Source organism: Caretta caretta, chromosome 3, assembly GCF_965140235.1.
Source record: "Caretta caretta isolate rCarCar2 chromosome 3, rCarCar1.hap1, whole genome shotgun sequence".
Classification (NCBI taxonomy): domain Eukaryota; kingdom Metazoa; phylum Chordata; order Testudines; family Cheloniidae; genus Caretta; species Caretta caretta.
This window is the reverse complement of record NC_134208.1, coordinates 120,676,060-120,697,004: the sequence shown is the minus strand read 5'-3', so window position 1 is coordinate 120,697,004 and position 20,945 is coordinate 120,676,060. Positions and strand designations below refer to the sequence as shown.

Below are 20,945 nucleotides of genomic sequence, written 5' to 3'. Positions count from 1 at the left end.
ATTATTCTGATCTTTTCTTTGCATCAGGATAGTTGGAAGCTGTGCCTTTAGTATTGTCTCCTTGAGAAACTGCCAACTCTCCTGAACTCCTTTATCCCTTAGATTTTTCTTCCCATGGGACCTTACCTACCAGTTCTAAGTCTGTTTTGTTTTGTTTTTAAATCTACTATGCTTATTCTTCTGCTCTCACTCCTTCCTTTAGAATCCTGAAATCTAGCACTTCATGATTGCCTTCCAAATTCAGATTTGCTACCAATTCATCCCTGTTGGTCAGAATCAATTCTAAAATGGCTGTTCCTCTGATTACTTCCTCTACTTTCTGGAACTAAAAGTTTTCCCCTATAGATTCCAAGAACTTATTGGAAGTTTATTTTGGTGTGTTACTTTCCAACAGAAGTCCGGATAAAGTCCCCCATTGTGACCAGGACTTGTGTGTTAGATATTTCTGTTTTTTGTTCTAGAAAAGACTCATCCACCTCTTCTTCCTGAGTTGGTGGTCTATAGTAGACCTCTACCATGAACTCACCATTTTTGTTTTATTTTTAAATCCCTTTTATCTTTACCCAGAGACTCTCAACTAGTCTGCCTCCCACCTCCTTCTGGACCTCAGAACAAGTGTATATATTCTTGACGCATAATGCAACACCACCTCCCTTTTTACTCTGCCTGTCCTTCCCAAACAAGCTATACCTCTCTCTATCAATATTCCAGTCATGAGACTTACCCCACCAGCTCTCTGTGATACCAATTAAATCATAGTTCTTCCTGTCTATTCCCCATACTCACTGCATTTGTGTAGCAACAATACAGATGCTGAGCAAATTCTCCCACTGATTTCTCTTATTGCTCCTATGACCCTATGGTAATTTTCCAAGTCCTCCCACCAATATCTAATTCTCTGTTAGGCTGCCTTTTTTATACTTACCTATGGGCTTCTGTCACCTGCACCCTCTGAACTTAGTTTAAAGTCCACCTCACGAATTTGATTTGTGAAGATGCTCCCTCCCTTTTTAATCAGATGGGCTCCCATCTCTTCCCTGCATACCTTCCCAGAATACAATCCCATAGTTGAGGAAGCCAAAGTCCTTCGGTAGATACCATGTGGGGAACTATGCATTCATCTTCAAGATGTGCATGTCCCTTCCTGGGCCCTTACCCTCAACCAGGAGGATGGATGAGACCATCACCTGTGCCCTGACCCCTTTACCCTAGCTCCCAGAGTCCTGAAGTCTATCTTTTGGCAGTAGTATCTCACTTTTTTTGCGTTTGCAAATGGTCATTTATAAGTCTCATTCCATTGTCATTTGCTATCCTGCTCAGGGGGAAAAACTCATGATAAAACTGACGATAAACCTCTCTCTGTTGCTCAATATTTTATACTACTTTATTTGTTGGTGGGTTCCACGTATGACATGTGTTTCATGGACATATGTTAACACAGCAGCTTAACTTGCTGAATAAGCTAAGATCTGAAATGGTGGCTTATGAATTCAAACAGAAGTTTCGCAGTAATTGAAAACAGTTTTCTCTTCAGTTTAAGGAATGTCAGCTTCCACCATAGTCTTAAGTAGACAGACTGCTTATTTAACCTCCTATTTATGCACTTTATTTTAGAGAATTTGCTACATGTTCAAGTGCTATTTGACCACCATTTACAGGCACATTTCTCCTCCTTATTTGCTGTTGCTGGTATTCAGTTCAGCAACCATTTAAATCTAATAATCATTGGTGTATTTTGTTTTTCCATACAAATATTTTAATTAAAAAATACAGAACTATGAATTAGGTAACTGTCTCAAGGCTGTGCTAGCAAATGATTAATCGGTAAACAACATTTAACAAACTGAGGGGAAAACATTTTATTTATTTTGGTACATCAAATATTTTAAAAATAAAAGCTAAGTACTCCATATCATCATGCACTCAATTTACTTAGGGTGTTATCAGTCACACAAAGTAACATTTTAATACAGATGGTTTAATCAGAGTCAATCATACTATAATCTGCTCTAATCTCAACTGCAGGAATGTGAAATCCACACAATATTCTAAGGAAATGCTGATAAATAAACCATTACCCCCCGTTTTAAGATAATGTAATTTGACAAGAAAAGAAATGGAAGAGGCTAAAGGAACACATGGTATTTAAGAAAATAAACAAAAAACCCCTAAGCATCAGAAAATCCTTCAGACTAGCAAACTCTGAAAGGTATCCTGTCTTTCAAGTCTCCCCCAAAATGGCAAAAAGCCAATTCAAAAGTATTTAGTCTATGGAAACAATCCATTTTGTTATAGTAACAAAAGTGTTAGTCTTCTCTCTAAGACTCCCTAATCAGTCACGCAGAGAATGAACAATAAAACTCTTGATTCCCTGTGTGTTGCTTGCAATTTCGGAATAGTCAATTCGCTTTCTAGTCTTTTTACTTTTGTGTTATAGGAAAAGAGTTCTGGTCCATTAACTCGCCCACTCTCTCCTGGAGGAAGTTAACCAACTCAGCTAACACAAAGACATGTGTTTCATCCAGGTCTTGTATGATGAACTTCTTCCCCAGGGCATTTGACTCATCCAAGTACAGCAGGAACTGCTTCATGGCTGGATCACTGTAGAGACAAACATGCACCAGAATCCATATTACTGCCATATGACGCAATACAGCAACACAGCAGTAAGTAAAACAACTTTGGAATAATGGAACGTGAAAACTGCTTCCTAAGCAGCATCCTCATTTTCAAAAGTTCTTTGTTGCCTATATCCATCATCTTAGAAAGGCTTTTCTAAAAGTTATTCTTAAGTAATAGTGCCCCTTTTGGAGTTCTTCACAAATTAAACTGTGACCAGCTAAAAGAGCCCAGGAGGAAGAAAACTGGTTGCCTGACTTGCAGAGAATACTTAGTGATTATATTGGTATTATAAAATACGTTCTTAGTAAAACATGAACAATGAGTTTAAGGTTCATTTGTCTTTGCTGAACACTTAATATCCTCAGTTTACATATTCTTGTTCTAGCCTGATTTAGCTATAAATAGTATAGACATAGCCAAGGCCCTTTGCTTTCAGTTTTGATTTTGTTTAAAAATTTCTGGGAATTTTGGTGTTTGTTACAAAAATTAAAAACATGGATGAAAAGCAGCACAAAAAAATAACTTCACAGTTGTCCAAGTAAATATCAGATTAATACTGGGTGATGGGAGGACAAGAAAAAAAAAGCAAAAAATAGAGAAAAGTAAGAGTATTGAAAGTAAAAGCAATTTAATTCTGTGGTTTATTTCATGAACTGTACATATGCATGTGCCTTGCACTACACTGTCTTTAACAGCCTTGCATTTACACTTAATTATTAGCACAAACATTTACCCAATGTGTATTTGATTTTCTGAACATAATCCATTTTTTTCATATACTTGAGTGGTCCAAAATTTGGATGACAAGGGGTAAAAACTGTATAATAGCCTTTGTAAAACCTGAGAATTTTTCTATAAAAACTAAAAATGAAGGGCCCTAAGTACAGTATAGCATGAAATAGTATTGTACCTGAAACACAATGGAATTTAAGAGTTTCTCAGTAAATCCTTAATTATCCAATACTTTGTATTTTCCAAAACTTTGTAGTTTTTTCGGTAGTGTTTGAAAGTTAATTTCTCAATACCTTATCTAGACACCTTACCTAGCTCCTCTGGGGCTCTCAGGTTTTATTTAAATGCGAGTAGCTAAAGGATCAGTGATAAACAGTATTTATTGAGCTGAGGTGTAGGTATCATCATCAGAAGGGCAATCTTTATAATAACCACATTACAAAGTGACCAGATAATTTAAAATTAGACTTTTAATAAGTGCTGTGTTCCACTGATATATTTAGCAGTTTAGACTTGACAGGAATATATAAATAAATCAGTGGAACACAGCACTTATTTAATATATTTTACACAAGTCAGGAAAAGCGTTCTTCAGTGAAATCATGCACTTGTAAACTAATCTCTGGATTCTGGCAGCTGGAATGTTCTGGTGCAGTAGTCAATGCTGGAACAGTAGATGTCCAGAACTAAGGGGCTCAGAATCTTTTAGTAGAAACCATTATTTATATTAGAAATTATATTATCTGACAGAAAGGAGGTAATAAGATTTAGCAAGTTCTGCAATCGATATTAGTACCAGTTACCATATTTACAAGACCTTCTATGGGAGGAAACAAAACAACCCACACATTTGGGTGAACTGTGTACCACAAAATGAAGGTAAACTTTTTACACAATGTAGAAATCCTTTTAGATATTGGCCTCAAACACATAGAAACATGACTGGAGTGAGGAAGAAGTTTGCAAGATACAGATTAATTTTGAAGCCAAAAAAGTGAAAAAGCCTCTAACTTAAAGCTCATCTAAAGAGGTTACACTCATTTGCACTGGCATGTCCGGAAAGAAATTTAAGATTATATAAAATAGAGGGTGGAAAAATTGAATACCCTAAGTGCTTCTTTATATATTATTTATCATTCCTCCATAACCAGTTGTCTTCCTTTTGAACTTCATCCAACGGCAGGTTACCGATCCAAACTGCTAGTGCCAGATAATTATTAGCATTTGCTTGCTTGTGTTTAGTGATCTGTTGAAAATGAGTTAGTAGTCTCAGGCCAGATCTCATGGGACATATGTCCACATCAACACAAAACCAACACAACTGGCATTAATTGGAGCCCTTCTGGCAGTTCTAGCCAGGGTGGATAAAAATCAATGATTTTTTAAAAAAAAAAATCCAATTATTTAAATTGGATTTTTTTGATAAAATGCTTTTTGAGGCAGGAAAAAACCTATCTAAAGATAGTTTTAATTAAGATACATTATAGCTCAAAGATACCTCATCATGGAATAGGGATTATAAATTCTAATTCTATAGCATGAGACAATATATTCATGTTATACTTAAGAAAAGTTTTTTGTAAATGAGTTCCAAAAGTTCATAGATTAGGGACCCAATCTTATGGGATTCCAGGGACTTCTGTATAGATTATTTAGGTTAATCTTTTTAGATTAGTCTAGAAGATACCATCAGAGATGCTTAATTTTGCTGTTCTCAAACTGTGGATATATGTCTCCAGAGGTAACATACTTGTTAACAGCAAAAAAATTTTTATAGAAATAACAGAGGTGAGAAATAACAGACCTCACCCCTATTGTCCCTCTGCAAATTTGTGTACACAGAGTAATCCCTTACGTCTCTCTAAAAGTGCAAAGTTTCAAAAAGTTCAATGAATAGAAGATTGTTGGGGGAAGAATAGATCTGGACAAGGAAAAGAAGACTGGAGATAAATGTGAGAAGTGAGGGACATATGCTTGTTTTGTTAAAATATTATATGTTTGCTGTTTGTAGAAAAAAATCCAGAATACTTAACATTTATTTAACTAAAAAAAACAAACAATTTAAATGTCTGCCTGGTGATGTTCTCCTCCTACTACAGCATGGCAAGAAAATTCTCCAAATATTAATGATAGTTCACTCCCAATGGCTTCATAAATATCTGCTTCAGTTACCTTTAATAAATGAAATAACCAATTATTTTCTGATGTAGCTGTAAAACTAATCTGAAAAGTTTTCAAAATAAATCACTGTTTAAAAATGTATCTTCTAAAAATGAAACTTACATCTATCTCTGAGATGTGAAGAATATGTATTAAGGTTATAATCAACAAGAATGCACTTTTATGTAGAAAACAGATTAAACAGAGTCTTCCTGACTATAGTGATTAAAATCATGATTGAAATCCATTGATTAAAATCAAATCCACCCTGGTTATAGCAGAAGGGCTTTACCCATTTAGTACATGAAGACTTAACTATATTCTAATCCTTGACGTGGTCCTTCTGGAACAGGGCTTAGCATGCACATTAAAAGGGTGGGGAAACTTGCAACTGCAGTGCCTTGCCAAATTTTCCTTTGATCTGTTTATAGATACAAAATTCAAACATTTTTGTTTTTAACTGATGACTTCAGTTTCCAGTGCTGTCCATCTGGCACCTTTCACAAGTTCTAAAAAATTAATTTGAAAAAATATTAAGGAATTAGATTCCCTTACAACAGTTCTATGACTTCTGCTAGCACAGAATTCCATGCATACTCCCTGAGCTGGCTGTGAGCAGCAAGACAGCAACTGGCAAAGCTTGTCCAGCTAGCTTTGTGGAAACGGTGGATGGGGACTGGTTCGTAGCACAGTAAATACTGTAGGTCAGGTGTTCTCACTTCACTGCACCATGACCCCCTTCTGACAACAAAAATTACTTCACGACCCCAGGAGGGGGAACTGAAGCCTGAACCTGCCCAAGCCCCACTGCCCTAGGTGGGAGGGCCAAAGCCTAAGCTTCAGTGATCTGGGCAGGGGGGCCAAAGCTGAAGCTCAAGAGCAGGGGTTCTCAAACAGAGGGTCGGGACTCCTCAGGAGGTCACGAGGTTACTGCATGTGGGTCGCGAGCTTTCAACCTTCACCCCAAACCCTGCTTGCCTCCAGCATTTATAATGATGTTAAATATATAAAAAAGTATGTTTGTTTAATTTATTAGGGGGGGGTCATACTCAGAGGCTTGCTGTGTGAAAGGAGTCACCAGTAAAAAAATTTTGAGACCCACTGCTCAAGAGCTTCAGCCCCAAGCAGCGGGCCTGCAACCTGAACCCTACCACCCAGGGATGAAGCCCTAAGCCAACCCTTGAATGGTGACCCCATTCAAAGGGGGTTGCGACCCACTTTGGGGTCCCGACCCACAGTTTGAGAACCACTGCGGTAGGTTCAAAGTCCATCTTGGACTCAAAAATATTTATAAAAGCAGCTAAGTGATGGGATCTTCATACCTGTCACACCGGAGAGCAGCTGGGTGCTGGGAGCCTGACAATGAAGACGTACAGGACTGGGACGCAGACAAGTCCCGCTAGCAGCTGCTATGCTACTCTCATGCTTTTTCCACATTAATATTAGGCAGGGCTGTGAGCATGGAACTAATGTGTGAATAGACAAGCAAATGCTAAGAGTGTCTATATAAAAGACAAACATTATTTTTAAATGTTTTGCTCCCATTTGTCTGAGACTCTAACTTCCTGGCCTGGCTTGTTAGCGGAAGATAAACCTGTTGGCATAGTTTACTATAATAGCTCAAGACAATTGAATTACATGGTCACTAACCTCAATTTTCTGACTTTTCTGTTTTATTAGTCGTCACTAAAACTATAACAATCTCTTTGCCTGATTTGTCTGAAAGCAGAAATAACTATATTATAGGGATCAGCACTACATTTTGGTTGAAAGACCTTCCCCTTGCTATGTCTTCCACATGTCTTTCCTCTGTTCCCACCCTTTCACCTTCTCCCGCTGATCAGATTTTTACTCCTAAGGAAAACAGTTCTTTCAGAGACTAGAGTTTAAGTACATATAGAACAAATACTTTAACAAAAAAGCAAGAACAGTTTGAAATACTACTGGAAAGAGTTAAAAGGAGAGAATGTAGCAAGTGTTGGAATAATTCCATGAAGCAGCCTGAAGATATTTGTTAACAGTGCAGTATGCTACTTGTTATTTTACAGTATAGCTATGGCTCACAGCTTTCTAATATTGGGTCACCATATTTAACTTCACAAAACACTAACAGTTTTTGGCTGTCTTGGTTACTTAAGGACAAATTCTCTCAAAGGCAACACTCCCACTCACTTAAATGGGTGCAGTATCAGGCCCTTAGGGACAAATCCTCAGAAGCACTGTGAACACTTCACACCTTATCATTGTGAACTCTGGCCACAAAAACTAAGTAGCCCAGGGAGGATCACCCTGGGACTGTCCTGACAGTGGTCTAGAACTACTATACTACAGATCCCAGTGCGGATGCAGGGTATACCAAAAGGAGTTTTTCCTGCTGGCACAGAAACACTACCTCCCCTACCAACAACACTCTTCTGTCAGCTTGGCTGCATCTACACTTTACGTTTTCTCAACGTAGCTATGTCTCTAGAGGTGTAGATTTTTTCCCCATTCTTGACCACAACAGTTATGCTGGTATAAGTAAGTTTTAAGTATAACATAACACACAGTAGAAGGCATGTGTGGAGTACAATCAGGATCATGGCCATGAAGTGGATGTCAAACCCTGACTTGTGTTGTCTATATTTTGGGGATAATTGAGGGTCTGGCCCTTAAGTTAGAATTTAATGGCAACAGTTTAGATTATGTGGTATACATTTACTGTATAGAAAGCAATAATTTACAGACTAAATAAAATTCAATTTTCTAGATTATAAACTGCAAACAGTTGCAGAGTGGTCTAAGCAGAATTTGTGCAGGACTTCTATTCAGTGGGAGAGAAGGGGGAGAAAAGATGAAGGGAGTGAGGCTTCTACATGTTCCGTAAAGTGTCTAGGATGTTTTAGGCACTAAACAAATAAGAAACGTGTTCAGTTGAAATTCAGCTTAACTACTAACCATTCTATAAGAACACCCTTCAGGACATTCACCATCTTCTCAACACACTTAGAAAGCCCAGATGTGGCAGATAATGAAAACAGATCTTGCTTTGGGTTCTGCTTGTAACCAGAGAGAAACTGAAAAAAGGGGGGAAAAAAATCATGTTACAACTTTTTCACTGACCAAAGTGACCATTAAAATTTGGCCCTGTATACTTTTAAGTCACTGTAAAATTTGTGATAATGACATGAAAATGTAAACAAAAACCTACATACATTAATAAGCCCTAGTCTACATATTAATCTTAGTTTTAGAGAAGATATTGTCACATTTTCAATATATACATTTTCTACAATACCACAAATGAGGAGGAGGAGGCGGTTTCATGTGTTACAGTAATGGAACAAACGTAGTAGTTACTAATATCGTCCAGCTTATAAAGAATTACAGAGATTATTTAAATGAGTCATACAAAGAATACACATAGGGCAGGGCTACACTGGAAACTTCAAAGCGCTGTCGCAGGAGTGCTCCCGCAGCAATGCTTTGAAGTGCGAGTGTGGTCGCTCCTGGTAATCCACCTCCTAGCGCTCAGAGCCGGTCTATACCAGCACTTTAAAGTGCTCTGGCTTGCTGCGCTCAGGGGGGTGATTTTTCACACCCCTGAGCCAGCAAGTTAGAGCGCTATACAATGTAAGTGTAGCCAAGCCCCTACCGATTTGGAATATCGTAAGTAGTGCTTCTGGGTTTTTTTTTTTTTGGGGGGGGTTATTAATTTAATGTCAGGGTTTATTTTTAGCAGTTTAAGTTTTACAAAGATTTGCCCCCCCAAAAATTGGGGGGGGGGGGAGAGGTTGGAGCTCTTTTAGTATATACTGTACCAAGGAATGTACATTCTCTGTATATTGCCCATCACAGCGGTATACACTGCAACGAGCAGTCTCTCTGCAACGTTTGCTGGTGCGCGGCAACGCGGTGCCCCCGACACCAGCACGACGCCACTGCAGCGCCCCAGGGAACCCCGAGCGCGCACCAGCAGGGTCTGCGGGCAGCAGCGAGCGTCCCGCAGGGGAGCGGCTGTACAAAGCCCCCCTTGGCCCCCGTTACTGCTCCCCGCAGACGAGCCCCATGTTGCGCAGCGGGCGGGTCTGTCGGTTGCAGCCGCAGGGCAGCGGGCCGGCTCAGGAGGGCCCTGTTGTGTGTGGGGGTGGGGGGGGCGGAGGCGGGGGGCCGGTGAGCTCTACGGGGCTGCGCACGGCGCGGCAGCCGCCCAAGCTCCGGGAGGGGGCGGGGCTCCACTGCGCGAGGGGGCAGCAGCGGTGGTGAGTGACGCCCGCTCCCATTCGCTCGCCCCCCGCCACCGACCTGCGGTTTCCCTGACGACGGAGCAACGGGCTACGAGCCCGACAGCCGCGCGGGTTCTCAGGAGATAGAGCGTCGGCGACGCCACAGCGGCCGTGCGCAGGCGCGGCCGGGCACGGCTCTCTTCCTGCCCCGCCCCTGGGGCTAAACGGGGATTGGGTGAGGGCCTCCTTGCGTGTTGACGACACACGGGTACGTCGCGGACAGCTGTCAGGAGCTGGGAGAGGCAGAGGCAGAGGCGGCCCGGGAGCGGGGTAGGTAACGGGGGTGGGGGCTGAGCGAGCCTGGGGGCGGGGCTGTTGGCCCATTCACGTGAGGGGAGCGACTCTGGCAGCCCCTGTGCTGGGGGGGGGGACTGCAGGGGGGGCCGGGCAGGATCGTGGGGAGGTGTCATGAGACAGGCCGGAAAACAATGGGAAGAGCAACTAGAAAAAAAGATTAAAACTAACAGCAAACAAAACTGTAAACTGCAACAGCAGCGGGGAGCCTGGCAAACTGTCAGTGGGGCCGCTGGACGATCCAGGTGCCGAAGGAGCACTCAAGGAAGACAAGGCTGTGGTGGAGAAGCTCAATGAAGTTTTTGCAATGGGCTCCCGGGCGATCTTGGCGATTACAGGCCGGTAAGCCTCACTTCAGAACCAGGCAACTTGGTTGGAACTAGAACAGAATTATTCGACACATAGAAGAACATAGTATGTTGGGAGGCAGCCTGGCTTTTGGAAAAGGGACTCATGCCTCACCAATTTATTAGCATTCTTTGAGGGTATCAGCAGGCATGTGGACAAGGGTGATCCAGTGGATGTAGTGTAACTGGACTTTCAGAAAACCTTTGACAAGGTACTTTACCAAAGGCTCTTAAGCAAAGTAAGCAGTTGTGGGATAAGGGTAGGCCCTGGTTAAAAAGATAGGAGCCAAAGGATAAGAATAAATAGTTACTGTAGTTTTCACAATAGAGAGAGAGGTAAATAGCACTTAATGAAGGCAACAAAAATAACCAGTCCTGAGTACCCTAACTAAAAATCACTTCCCCTCTGAGTTGCTCAGCTTTCACTCCATTGACTCTTGTCTGCTGCTTTGCTAGTTTTCCGGCCATTGTAGAGTCTCTGAGGAATAATGTGAAGAAGGGGTGGGGAAAAAGCATAAATAAAAATAATCGTTTAGATTTCATTAACATGTTTTAAAGAAATAAAAAGGCATAACCCCCCTCTTCCCCCCAGCCCTTTGCATGGCATCTTTAAAGTGTCTGGTTGTTCCCTCTTTGTCGTTGTGACATCTGGATGTTTCATAGCTATAAAACTGCCTGAGACTGATACTTCTTCCTCCCTGCAGCCCAAGAGCATGATCCCAGAGATTCTGGGATTCTCCTAATTTTAGTGGAAAACTGTCAGGACCCCAAATGACTTTGGCAAAGGGAGTGTTGTCTTATCATAATATCATGTTTGTCCTAAATTCCAACAGTTGACAGCCCTAAACCCTGTGCTGAAAACAGGCAGAATGCTAACTACACTTTTGGGTTGGAGACAGATCTGTTCTCCTGCCTAGAGTAACCACTTATTCTTCTGCTTGAAGAAGAGTTCTGTGGAACTCAAAAGCTTCTCTCTCTCACCTACAGAAGTTCGTTCAATTAAAGATATTGCCTCACCCACCTTGTCTGTCTTGTTCTTCTGAGCTCTTACGCAATATTGCCCCTTAGGGGACTGATACAAGGCCCACTGAAGACAAAGGAATGACATTGACTTTAGCCTTGTGTTTTCAAATGAAATTTCTGATGCTTGCGGGGAACTGCAGTGTTTTCTGTTACAGATTAACTGTGCTTACTGCAATTACAGACTATGATCAAGTGGTATTATAAAAATCTTTCTGAAAGTAGGATTAGACCATAAACTTGATCGTGTCTCGAGAGACCCAACAAAAAGGCAATACCTTTCATAATGCAGTGCATCTTTTTCTTAACCACTTAATTCTTAATAACCACTCAAGTAGCATGTTCTACCTATGGTGAAGAGTTTATAGATACTCTCATTTTGCTCAGTTTTCATTCTCTTGAGTCTTGTGACATCCTTTCACTAGTTCTCCAGTCAGCGTAGGCCTTGTCTGCCCTGTATCAAGTGAATGCATACTCTGGTTTAGAGGAGCTGGTGTTAGCAATGTTGAGAACTGTAGTGTAGACAGCGTGCCAGCTGCCAGCCATCTTTTCAGCACCTTGTCAGAGGCGACTTGGAGGGGGGCATGCAAAATCACCTGCCCTGTCCAGATTTGCTGCTCAGCTTGTACCTGAGTATGCTCATATAGACAAAGTGCCTTCACTCTGCCCCTTCCCTCACCAGTTTAGGCTTATTTTGTGCAGGATTAGATATCACAGTGCTGAGGAAATAGCCTGCTGGCTGCTGCTGTTATCTATGGTATGGCTGAATTAAGTTGATATTAGTAATGCTAGGAAATTTTTCTAAAGCCTCCTTAGCATAGACAGGACTATAGAGGTTTTTCTGGGAACAGAAGACCCAAGCTTCATTGCGGGAGCTGAAGGGAAGGAACCAAGTGTCACAGGTCCAGTTGAGTGTCCCCTTCCTGGCTGCTCGCCAGACTGCTGTGAGGTTACCTAGCTGCTGGATCCTCAAGTATTTTAAGCATTTGCAGTCTTAACAGAGGCAAGGCACGGTCCATGTCTTGGGATCTGTAGGCACACACTTGAGGTGCAGAGCTTCTATCTAGGATCCCCTCCTGAAAGCTGCGACCACATGGCCCCCTGTGCAGCCCCTAGAACCAGGGCAATCCTCCTGTTGTTTAAACACACCCTCTCCTATGTCTCCACCTGAAGATGTGAGCCTTCTGGTTTATCTCTTCAAGGACCATGTGGTAAGGTGTGGCACACAACACATACAGACTTTCCACGGGACTCACAATTCTGCTCTTTAATAGCATGAGACATATGCAGATCTTTGCAAAAATAATAAACCCTTCATATAATTCCCTGCCTCAGTTTCCTCACCACTTCAGAGTATTCTTTGGGGTTAGGTCAGAGTCCCTTGGGACTATCTAGAGTCTTTCTGTTCCAGTGCATGGTTTATAGTCTGAAACACTGGGCCTTCTCTCTCCATCATGCCTTCTCTGACCTTGGTTGGTCCATCCTCTTCCCCTCACAACTTCCTATGTTTATACAAGTCTTGACCTGGTGCGACTTTTATAACCTGCTTTTGTCATCTGTCTCTTTGTCCTGCTTCAGGAACTTCCATTCTCCAGCCCCGTGTTGAGGGAAGTTGGAGAGAACTCATTTCCTAATTTGGGAACCCTCCTTATCATAATTATTGTGCGGTCAGAGTATAATTATTAAGATTGACGACTCTCCATTGTTGCTGGTCTGGGGAAGATGTGACAGGGTCTTGCCAGCAGTGTTGAAATCCCTATAGAGGTATAACAATTTTCATAGCAACAACTCCATATTATTAGAATTTGTACAGATAAGACTCCCCAACTCATCACACCAAGCAACTGCCTCTTTTTCTTGGAAGAAGTGGAACATTATTAATCAGAAACTAACAAATACAAAAAAGGGGCACAAGCCCATTTTTATTTTTTTCCCTTTGGAGATTACTTTAAATTAACTGGGAGTTACGGGTGCTCAGCATCCCTCAAGATCAGGCCCATAAAGACCTTTCATATGGGAGCGCTGTCAATGTGTGCATGCATTAGTTTGTCATTTTGAGTTAGTAAGAACTGTGGTCATATGGTGAATTAATTTGACACTTGTTTATTTAAAAGGCACTTTTATATTCCCAATATAATTAGTTAATTGTTGAACAGATGTTTGATAGTACTCATTTGTTGTTTAAATGCATTTTAGAAATTAATGTCTTCAATAATGCAGCTTACATAAGTATATGAATACAAACATCCAATGATACAGTCAACCTGTGGAACTCTGCCAGAGGATGTTGTGAAGACCAAGGCTATAACAGGGTTCAAAAAAGAACTAGATACATTCATGGAGGATAGGTCCAGCTATGGCTATTAGCCAGCGGGGGCAAGGATGGTGTCCCTAGCCTCTGTCTGCCAGAAGTTGGGAATGGGTGACAGGGTATGGATGACTTGATAATTACCTGTTCTGTTCATTCCCTCTGGGGCACCTGGGATTGGCCACTGTCAGAAGACAGGATACTTAGCTAGATGGACCTTTGGTCTGACCCAGTATGGCCATTCTTATGTTATGTTCTTTCCTGTAATAAAATAATAAATCTGTGTTGTTACCGCAGTGTACCTAGCGGCATATTATAATTTTTGTTTTGTTTATATTTTAAGGTAGCATACCATATCTGTATTATCAATAATCCTAGGTTTGGAATCTACCTTAGTATTCTTATGGAATCCATCACTACATTGGAAGAAACATATTCCAAATATTCTGGAAAGACTCTGAACATCTATTAGGATTTGCCATAAAGTCTCCGTATTAGTTTATATATATATATTTGATTACTGTTGTGATCAAAAGTCAGAGTGGTTTTCCATTGTGTGATAGTGGATTGCCAGATCTTCCCATGTATTGACTCCATTGGGTCTCTTGTCTTATTGGATCCATTTGAACCCATTTGATTACCAAAATTCAAACTGTAATGCACACAGAACAATCACACTTGTGTAAAAAGTGCCACATATAATATGATTGGCAACACATCTCTTCTGGATTCCCATCACTTCCTTGTGAAACTGGATATGAACATATTACGTAGGAACCTGTACACAGTTTTTGATATTTTTATAATATTTTGTTAATTTTTATAGTATGTACGGTATACATACTATGTAGGAACCTGTACACAGTTTTTGACTATTAAGCATTCAACCAATTTCTCATTAATCGTTTTTTAAATCTTTCTGAACAACTTGATTATATTTTCCATAATGATTCATTCCACTCCCTGCAGGGGATGTGCCATATCTCAATCTTCAATTATGCTTTTTATATATGGATATAGAATTCCCCTACAAAAAACACCTTAAACTTTTGGTTAAGGTTGCTAGGTTGCATATGCCACCAACACGAACCAAAAAAACCAAGGAAAGTAAGTAATGAAGTCATTCAGCCTTCAACTCATCAGTTCGAACTTCTGAACCTCAACTACTTGCCTTCCATCATCTTGTCTGAGAACTGCAACCTTAACTCTGTCTTCTGGTTTTCCAATGGTTGTGAGTGTATTTGTTTGTTTAATCCTAATAAGACACATGCTGGGCAGTCAGTGAAATAAGGTAGTTACTTTAAGATAGTTTTTAATAAAGTTTTATTGACCAATACATCTCTTCTTATAAGGTTTCTGTGCCAGATCTGATTCTGAGCCCATGTAGATGATAATTAGTTAATTTACCCAACAGCACTTTGCCTCTTCTTGAATCCATGTCTGAAAATAACAGACTGCCCAGAGCCCTAGTGTTACTTCAGACTTAGTTGGTAGAATAGTATCTTCTAATTTTTATTGGTATTGTAATTTTCAAATGTTGAAAAAAATTATCAAATCTTGGAGTTATTTTAATTTTAAGGAGGTTAATTCTGTCCTCCAAGTGAATATCTGCTGGGACAATGCAGTTAAATCTTGGTCTCTTCCCTGATATTAGTGCAATTGGTCCCATATAAATTATATGTAGAAGGAGTAACACTTACTTTGTAACACTTAAACCCTTTATGACCATAAAGGGGACATCTGTAGGGGGAACACAATCAGCTTCCCCCAATATGTGATGCTTCTCATGTATCTTAATTAGTGTTATATCCTGAGATTTCCACATGAGATTTAAGACATGAAAGAGAATCTGAATACACATCTCTTATTGTTGCATCAAATACAGCCAATAATAGTCAAATTCTGTGTCACTGACACTATTGCACTTCATTTGAAGTTTTCTTCAAAATTTGTGTGAAGAATAGAGTGGAGCTGTGCAGAAGCTACTCAAATACCATTGGATTTCCAAGTTTAGATCTGCACAGGAGTTAACTCTGCTAGAAGCAGTATTAAATCGCTCCAACGAACTAGGGGAGAAGGGTAGTGCATGGCGATTCAGGCCCGGTGAGACAATATTATTCTTTCTCTGGAGGTAACAAGGGAACATTATTACAGTTTAAGAGAACTGTGTACCACATTTGTACATAAGAAAAATGGTTTGGAGCTTAAGGCATTAGACAGGGACTTAGGAGATCTTGGTTCAGTTCTCGGTTCTGACACTTACTTGAGCAAGTCACTTGATCACTTTGGGCGAGATTGTGATTCCCTTACTTACATTGAATGGCACCTAATTTCTTGAGTAGTGGCACTGACTTCAGTGGTACTACTTGAGGAGTAAGAGATAACCCTATGGGCTTGTCTACACTACCGCTTAAGTCGATGTAACTTATGACATTCACGGGTGTGGAAAAAGCCACCCTCCTGAGCGATGCAAGTTACATCGACTTAAAGTGATGTCCACATCACGCTCTGTAGGCAGCAAACACTCTTCCGCTGACATATCTTCTGCCTCTAGTTGAGGTAGAGTAATTATGCCGATGGGAGAGTGCTCTCCTGTCAGCATAGCCCATCTTCACCAGATATGCTACAGTGGCGCAGCTGCATCGGGTCAGCTGCGCCAGTGTAGCGTGGTAGTGTAGACTAGCCCTATATATTTGAGAAAATTTTAGTGTGGCTATCTAAGCCTCAGTTCCCCATGTATAAATGGGGATAATGGTAGTTACGTATGTCACGTATTTGTGAGGCACTCGGATACTACAGTGATAGACTCACTGTGGTATGTTCCGTTGGCAAAACTAATTATTCAAAGCTTCCATATTCTTAAAATATGCTTTGTGGTTGCGGTGGTGACTGTACTCACATCAGATATCTATTTTGCTTCATACCTGACCTCTCAATGTAGTAGACCAGTAGTTTTCAAGCTCTTTTTTCTTGGGACCCAGTTGAAGAAAATTGTTGATGCCCGCGGCCAAACGAAGCTGGGGATGAGGGGTTTGGGCATGGGAGGGGCTCAGGGCTGGGGCAGAGGGTTGGGGTGGGGGAGTGAGGGCTGTGGGGTGGGGCCGGGAATGAGGGGTTCAGGGTGTGGGAGGGGGCTCAGGGCTGGGGCAGGGGGTTTGGATGCGGGAGGGGTCAGGACTCTGGGATGGTGGTGCAGGCTCTGGGGTGGTGCCGGGGATGAGTGGTTTGTTGTGCAGAAAGGGGTTCCAGGTTTGGGGGGGTCTCAGGGCTGGGGCATGGGGTTGGGGCACAGACTTACCTCTGGCACAGACTTACCTCCCAGTCAGCCGCGCAGCCGGTATGCAGAGTCAGGCTTCCTGCCTGTCCTGGCACTGTGGACCACGCTGCACCCCTGAAGCAGCCAGCAACAGGTCTGGCTCTGTGCGACACTCGCTTGCAGGCACCCCCCACCCAGCTCCCATTGGCCAGAAACCAGGGTGGATTTGATTTAAATCATTAGTTGGGAAGACTTGATTTAATCATGGATTTCTACATAAAAGTGCATTCTTGTTGGTTGTTATAACCTTAATACATATTCTTCACAACTCAGAGAGAGATGGAGGTTTCATTTTTAGAAGGTACACACTATACATTTTTAAAGTGATTTATTTTGAAAGCTTTTCAGATTAGTTTTACAGCTATATCAAAAAATGAATGATTGTTTGGTTATTTCATTTACCAAAGGAATTGAAGTAGATTTTATGAAGTCATGGGGAGATGAACTATCTCCAATTCAACAGGTTAATCATTAATATTTGGAGTATTTTCTTGCCATGCTGAATTAGGAGGAGAACATCAGCAGACAGACATTTAAATTGTTTTATTTAACTAAAACAACAGTGTTATGTATTCTGCATTTTTTTCTTCAACAGCAAACATAATATTTTAACAAAACAAGTATATGAATTTTTGAATTTAGTTAAACATTCAAGTTTTTTAAAATCAGGTTTGTTTTTTTAAAATTGTTTTAACTAAAATAGTTAAATGAAATATTTTAAAAAACCCGCAAAAATTAAATAGACTATGTCAGCCAGGTCGACATGAGAAACTTAAAATATTGGCTTCTGCAGCTAACTCAATCGTTTTCACCTTCATTTTCCTGTTTGTTCATAATCTGGAAAAGAAAAACAAGCTTTCCTGCTTTTTCAGGTCCCAAACGATTTCTCAGTTTGGAATGAATTAGTCCAAAGGAAGAAAATATTCTTTCTACACCAGCAGAAGAAGCTACTGCTGTTAAAAGTGAGATTATCACTTCAACAGTCTCTGAATCCAAGTGCTTAATTGACTTCCATCAGTTCACTGGTGTGACTTTCTTTAAAACATCAGCAAACATACATTTCTAGAACGGTTCTTATTCCCAAACTGGGTCTCTTTTACGGCCTGTTGCCATTTTCGGTTTTCCCTTCTCATGAGCGAATGGTATGGTAGATCTCAAATCAAAGAAGGCTACACTCAGAAAGACTTCAAGACTTTTGGAATATGCTGCTCAAACAGTTTCACTTTTGTTTTTACTGCCTGTCCCTCCCTTCTCACATTTCTCTCCAGACTTCTTCCCCTTGTCCAGATCTATTCTGCCCCGAAGAATTCATTGAACTTTTTGAAACTTTGCACTTTTAGAGAGAGTTAAAGGATTGACTCTGTGAGCACAAATTTGCAGAGGGACAGTAGGGCTGAGGTCTGTTGTTTCTCACCTCTATATATTATTTATTTAAAAGTATTTTTGCTGTTAACAAGCATGTTATCTCTGGAGACACCCTACCTTCAGCCCACATTAGCAGCTCCTGTCCCACGGAGCTGGGCCCAGCTCCCCACTCTGGGTGCTGCAACCTATCACATGTGGTTGCAGCACCACTCAGGTTTGGTGCATCCACCCCTCTGTTTCCGTCTACAGAAAGGTGGATGTGCCGCTCCGGAGTGCTATTGTGACCCTAGGTGCAGCTAGGTTGCAGTGCTAATCAAATTTGGCCAAGTCACCCTTCCATTTCCATCTAATGAAGGGCCAAACCTGAGAGGTGTTGCAACACCCAGAGCCAGGACCTGGACTGAGCCCCACAGGACAGGAGCTGGTGCTGCAGGGTCAGTGCAGTGTGGGCTCCTCATGGACTCTATTCAGATTCACGATTACCTTGAACATTGTGACCTTCATCTGAAAACTGTTGACTTGATCATAACTCTTTTAACAGCAGAAGACTTCTAACAGTTTCTGTGAAATATATCTTTCAAAGATGTAAATGTTTGTTGTTGAAAGCCCCATCGAGCAGATGGTTGTATAGATCAATTTGCTAAAACAAATTAAATTCTGAACATTAAGAACAATGAGATTATTACATATTGGTGGTTGAAAAGCATGTATGATACAGAGTAATGACTTTATGGAGTTGTGGAACTATATGGTACTTAATGAATAGCTACTAAGATGCAGCAAAGGAGACTTACTAGAGAGAGGTAGTTTGAAAAATATGCACAGTAAAATCAATTGCAACACACTGTTTTATAAAGCACTGTGTTAAACTTTTAGCACTGAATGTAAGCTACCAAATGCAGTAATTTATGGATTTCTTAGTTTCTAGCTGTCTGTCACTTTAGTATTCAGTATAAATGAATAATGCTTTTCTGATCTTGAGGGCAAAAGACACAGAAATTTGCTGCAGGTTTTTAATTATATTACCTAAATTAATAATTTTTGTTTGTATGTCTACAGAATGTCGTTGGCTGCTTATTGTGTATTTTGCTGCAGAAGAATAGGAACTTCTGGTCCAATCACAAAAAGTGATCTGCCGTGGAAAGATATCAGTAAGTGCAATTCTGTAAATATCAACTTGAAGAGCTCATAAAAATGACTGTGTTGCTACAGTAAGCTGTGTATTTAAATTATGGATTGGACTTCACAAGATGATATTGGGAAGGTCTACATACCATTTGTAACCCCAAAAGACTTGGAGATGATATGTTCATGTTTTCAGTCTCTCTCCCATACCTCCAGAGTATTGCCATCACTGACCTTGGCAAACAGAGCTGTCATTTAAAATATAATTATTATGCGTCAGCGTCAACACTTCACTGGCATGAGTGGAGTAGCTAGCATTGCTCAGACAGACAGCTCTGCACTGGTTAATGCTTCATATCACAAAGGATAAGCTTCACAACCAGAAAGGCTAGAAACGTAATTTATTTGGGGGAAAAAAAACCCGAAAGATTTTTAGAACACAAAATGGCAGTCTCCAAAAAATTACCATCTCATTAAGCTGCCATAAATTGACCTCATTCAATAAGTTTTTTTCACCTTAGAACCATAGGAACAAACTTATCCTGAGATTCTTAAAGCAAGGGGCAACATTTGAGTAAACGTAGCTTCTGTTTTCTTTTCCTGCCTGCCTGCTGGCAGTAGGCCTACCATTCTTCTTTCTTACTCTCTACCTTCCTTCTGCTTTCCCTCTAGAAGAAGAGCCCTCTGGATTCTTAATCTCTCTGACCCAGCATCGAAGACTGGATACTTCCATTCTTGATAGATAGCAGACTTCGTGTTTCATGCCTGTTTTACCTTCCCTGTCAGTAACTTTTCTGGCATGTAGCTGCTTCTTGTTTTCATACCAGAAATCTTTGAGAAGCCTGCTCCATGCTACTTCCCTGCAAGGGCAGAACCTGGTGGAGTAGGACGTGGGGCAAGTCTCCCAAGGAAATTTATTCTTGAGAGGATGAGATATGTCGTATTGGGATTCGCTCCTCTCAGTTGTGACAGACCCTCTCCATTGGCTCCAATGGAATCCAAAAACAGGTTCACCTTGTCCAGGTATAAGATGCCTTAGTCCTGGCCAGTGTCCTTAGAATTAAAGTGTAAAGCACTATAAGTGCCAAATACTGTGTCAGTTGTCCTGTTCAGATGAATGAGATTTGACTAAATTTCTGTAAAGAAAACCTATGAGACACCTTTGCAAGGCTTAACAGATAAGAGCATGTATCTTCCTGTATTCACCCCCACATAGCAGAGATCTCAATGAAATTATTTATTTAAAGGAGGAATCTTCTTCATAGTTTATGGCAACTGTTCAGTACAAGCCATATTGTTGATCACCTGCTGCTGATATACTGTCAGTAACAAAAGATTTATTAGTTTATTTAGCTGTGAGAGCAGGGGTTTTGTAATTTAAAACTAGAGGG

General features: G+C 40.8%; 2 protein-coding genes across 7 annotated transcripts in view; one reads left to right on the top strand and one right to left on the bottom strand.

Annotated features, from left to right (window-relative positions):
* Nucleotides 1-1,834: 1,834 nt before the first annotated feature.
* Nucleotides 1,835-9,937, bottom strand: GTF2H5 (general transcription factor IIH subunit 5). Its single transcript, XM_048844148.1, has 3 exons — nt 9,799-9,937; nt 8,452-8,570; nt 1,835-2,601 (listed from the first exon to the last, which is right to left on the bottom strand). Exons 2-3 carry the CDS (start codon nt 8,484-8,486, stop codon nt 2,421-2,423), a joined length of 216 nt encoding a protein of 71 aa, XP_048700105.1. The 5' UTR covers nt 8,487-8,570; nt 9,799-9,937; the 3' UTR covers nt 1,835-2,420.
* Nucleotides 9,938-9,943: 6 nt separating this feature from the next.
* SERAC1 (serine active site containing 1) overlaps nt 9,944-20,945 on the top strand; it is a 46,109-nt gene continuing 35,107 nt past the window's right edge. For 3 of the 6 annotated variants that reach the window (XR_007355765.2, XM_075126835.1, XM_048844130.2), the window contains exons 1-3: nt 9,984-10,049; nt 10,272-10,415; nt 19,489-19,580. Coding sequence is in view for 5 of the 6 variants with exons in the window: in XM_075126835.1 (XP_074982936.1) it covers nt 10,381-10,415; nt 19,489-19,580 (127 nt within the window). In the remaining variant the exon portion in view is untranslated. Of the gene's footprint in view, nt 10,050-10,271; nt 10,416-19,488; nt 19,581-20,226; nt 20,578-20,945 lie in introns of those variants that run through there. The other 3 variants (XM_048844128.2, XM_075126836.1, XM_048844129.2) reach the window with 3 other exon arrangements.

Excerpts from the sequence above, each read along its gene's own strand:
- GTF2H5 (XM_048844148.1), bottom strand. The coding sequence starts at position 8,486 with ATGGTGAATGTCCTGAAGGGTGTTCTTATAGAATG. Across the intron at positions 2,602-8,451 it reads AAGGGTGTTCTTATAGAATG|TGATCCAGCCATGAAGCAGT; the intron begins GTTAGTAGTTAA and ends TTGTCTCTACAG.